At 33.4% G+C, this 3,574-nt stretch overlaps 1 protein-coding gene across 1 annotated transcript; it reads left to right on the top strand.

Annotated features, from left to right (window-relative positions):
* The first annotated feature begins 228 nt into the window (after positions 1-228).
* gngt1 (guanine nucleotide binding protein (G protein), gamma transducing activity polypeptide 1) lies at positions 229-2,779 on the top strand. The gene is made up of 3 exons (XM_033998468.2): positions 229-386; positions 836-934; positions 2,455-2,779. Exons 2-3 carry the CDS (start codon positions 839-841, stop codon positions 2,578-2,580), a joined length of 222 nt encoding a protein of 73 aa, XP_033854359.1. The 5' UTR covers positions 229-386; positions 836-838; the 3' UTR covers positions 2,581-2,779.
* Positions 2,780-3,574: the final 795 nt, after the last annotated feature.

Raw genomic sequence — 3,574 nt, 5'->3', positions numbered from 1 at the left:
TTGATAACCTGTATTAGATTGTATGAATTGCTATTGACCTACAATTAGACACATTGGTACAAGGTATGTTTATTTAACAAGCTTCTGATAAAATAACGGTGTACTAATCTGATGGAAAATCACTTTAATTAAACTGTACTAATCTGATGGAAAATCTTTTATAATTCTAGTCCAATTAAATAAAAAGAAAATATTTTTTTGTTATTGTGTGAAGTAAAACAGCAACAGATCTCGGATTAATCAGATTAAGTGATTATGACTTCTATATAGAGTCCTTTAAAGCCCAGATTGCAGGGTAGTTTGAAGGATTCTTTCAGTCCGTACTGCTGGACTAGAGTCATTTTGACAACTCTGCACGGGTTGACAGCAGTTTTCTTTAAGCACTGGTGAGTCTTCACTTTTATTAAGATGTGTGTGTCTATATTTCAGAGAAAAAAGTGTTTTCTGCAAAGTGTTTTCTGCATTTTTTACTAAAACAGAAAATGTTATGCATATAAGTACCAGCATTATCTTGAGGAACATGTGCATTGAATAATAAAACTGTGATAATACTGTACTATATATATATATATATATATATATATATATATATATATATATTTCACCTTCCATTTTATGATGCTCTTATCTTTTGATCAGATTCTTGTAATGCTCCAATCTGGATACTCATTTCTTTGGTTATTCATAATAAATATTCTGAGCAAAATCTGTGGTTATCTAGAGAACTTGTTCCACTTTCAAGACTGCCTGCTAAAACACACTTACCTGTTTTAATGGTTTTCTGTCTTTATTATTATTATTATTATTATTATTACTATTATTATTATTTTTACAGAAAATGCCGGTCATCAATGTGGATGACTTGACGGATAAGGATAAAGCTGTAATGGAAGTAGAACAGCTCAGAAAAGAAGTGAAGCTTGAGAGAGCACTGGTAAATTAAAGAAAAGGGATTTTCAGATAATAAAATATGTTTTAATCTGGTACCACAACAGACAGCAAGTCTTCCTGTGTTAACCAATACTATAGCAAATCATAACTGTTAACGAGGCCTTTTTTTGCCCCATGACCCCGCTTCCTAATAACAATATTGTACCTTTTATTCTTTCCAGTAAGTTACAGTTGCTTCCTTGTTTTTCCTGTCTTGATTTTCCATTGACCCAACATTACAGACAGGTTGCCAAACCAAGTACAATGTTACAGAAAAGACAGACATGCATGGCATTATTATTTTCTAATAAGGGCATATTGCCAATCAAGTGAAAAACTATTGTTTCCAAGTCAGCTGTGGGCCAAAACAAGGCTTTATTGACATGCACGCATATCAAATTGTGAATCTTCTATAAAGGTCACATGGGAAAGATTTTAATATGAAAGAAAATCAAACGTGCAGTACGGGACATTAGATGGTTAGTTGTTTACTAAGTTATGTTGGTTTTAACTATCATTATGTATGTATATATTACTGCCTTAGGCCTTATGCCCCAAGCTGACCGTTCCAAAAACAAAATAGACTCTTTTTCTAAGGAGATGCCACAGAGCAAATGCAGAACTAAGTAGAGATCAAGAGAGGGTACTGTGTTAATGTACATATGGCAAGCCAAGTTATCATTTAGCGATATCTCGAATGAATGTATAGATATCTCCAAATAGTTGAAGATATCTCAAAACTATTTCCAGATATCTTTAAATGGATCTTTAAATGAGCTATCTAAAATGCATTTTCAGATATCATTGAATCATTTTAAGATACCTCAAAATGTTTTTGAGATATCTTTAAATCCTTTTCAGATATCTCTAAATCATTTAGAGGTAACTCAAAATAGCTTCCAGATATCTTGAAATGACTTCCTGTTCATTTTGAGATATTTGTAAATTATTTAGAGAAATCTCTAAATGAACAGGAAGTTATTTCAAGATATCTTAAAATGATTTCGAGAGGTCTCTAAATGAACAGGAAGTTTGTTCGAGATATCTCTAAATGACAGTTTGGCGAACCATGTATTATTTAAAGATATCTGTAAATCAGTTTGAGATATTCCTGTTTCATTATTAGCTATCTCAAAATGTAATTAATACATCTTGAAAGGGTTTATTTACAGATATCTCATATTCATTTAAAGATATCTGCAAATGATTTACAGATATCTCTAAATATTTCAAGATATCTTAAAATGCAATTCGAGATATCTCGAATTGCCTTGTTTCAAGTACAGTTTTGTATGCACTCTTTACACTTTGGACACTTGCATAACTTAGTAATTAAGCTTTTGAGCAAGAGAGGATTTAAGAAGGCGAGAAATGTGAAAGCAAGGGCTTTTGTTCTGTGGATTAAGGATGGCTTACTCAGCAGAATGCTTACATCAAAGGAGTTTACCCTGATCCTTACTACAAGAAATCAGCATACACTTTCAAGTAGGTTTTACATTAATGATACTTATCTTTTTATTGTAGGTGTCTAAATGTTGTGAAGAAATCCAAGAGTATATCTTAGCTGGAGCTGATGATGATACTTTAGTCAAGGGTATTTCTGAGGAGAAGAACCCGTTCAAGGAGAAGGGAGGATGTGTCATCTCTTAAAACAGGACACAGAGAATCCAAACTTTAACTGTGTAGCAATGCTTAGTATACAGGGATACCATTGGAGTTTAAACGTTTCAGGGCAAAACTGAGGACATTATCAAAACCTTTCATCATCCTGTAAAGAAGCAACAAAACCTAACCCTTGAATCAATGTATAAAGTCTTATGTGAAGTGACATAATAAACATTAAATATTGTGCAACTGTCCGAGTCTTGTTTGATGGAAAAACTCCTACCACCGTGGGTTTGACTGTTTTTCAAGCCCTGTATGTTTTATCACTGAACAACAACAACAACAATAAAAAGTTATATTAAATAAGATTAATATGACAACAAATCAATTATTCAGTATATTATAGGTGTTCAGAAACTGTAAAGCCCCTTTCACACTGGCACTTCTACCCGCATAGTGTGTAAGAGGTGCAAACCATTGTTTTTGGAGGACTCAGCAATTGCCCAAGTGCAAGGTAAAATCCTTACATCTCATTATAATGGTTGTTCCCGCTTAGTTTTCCAGATCCCCACCCAATTCCATGGCCTTTTCTTCATCTCAATACATTCAGCATCATTTAAATAGATTAATGATGGCAAAGTGCGAATTTGATAGCGGGTACAGAACTCTAGATGAAAAACATTCTTTACATACAGTGCTTGTTTAGTGGACGCTAAAGTCCCACTTTACCTCTGCTGAACACGGATTGCGCGAGGAAAACACGGAGTTTTGCAGCCACAAATCACTTTGCATGTATCCTTACATCAGCCCGTCAATGCAGAAGTTAGTTGAAATTCATTGGTACTCAGTTGTAATTAGTAAATAGGTGTGTTTTGATTTATTTAATACCTGCCAACAAATACTTCTTTAAGGCATAATACGAGCATCATCACACCCCTACAGTGTATGATATGTGCAGAGCATAATAGCTGTTTTTTTTCCAAATAAATAAAAAAGGCGATTATAAGGTATGATTATACTGTAGTCTTGTTAGAAATTA

The sequence above is a fragment of the Acipenser ruthenus genome, chromosome 4, assembly GCF_902713425.1.
Source record: "Acipenser ruthenus chromosome 4, fAciRut3.2 maternal haplotype, whole genome shotgun sequence".
Classification (NCBI taxonomy): domain Eukaryota; kingdom Metazoa; phylum Chordata; class Actinopteri; order Acipenseriformes; family Acipenseridae; genus Acipenser; species Acipenser ruthenus.
This window is presented reverse-complemented; position numbering and strand designations above follow the sequence as displayed.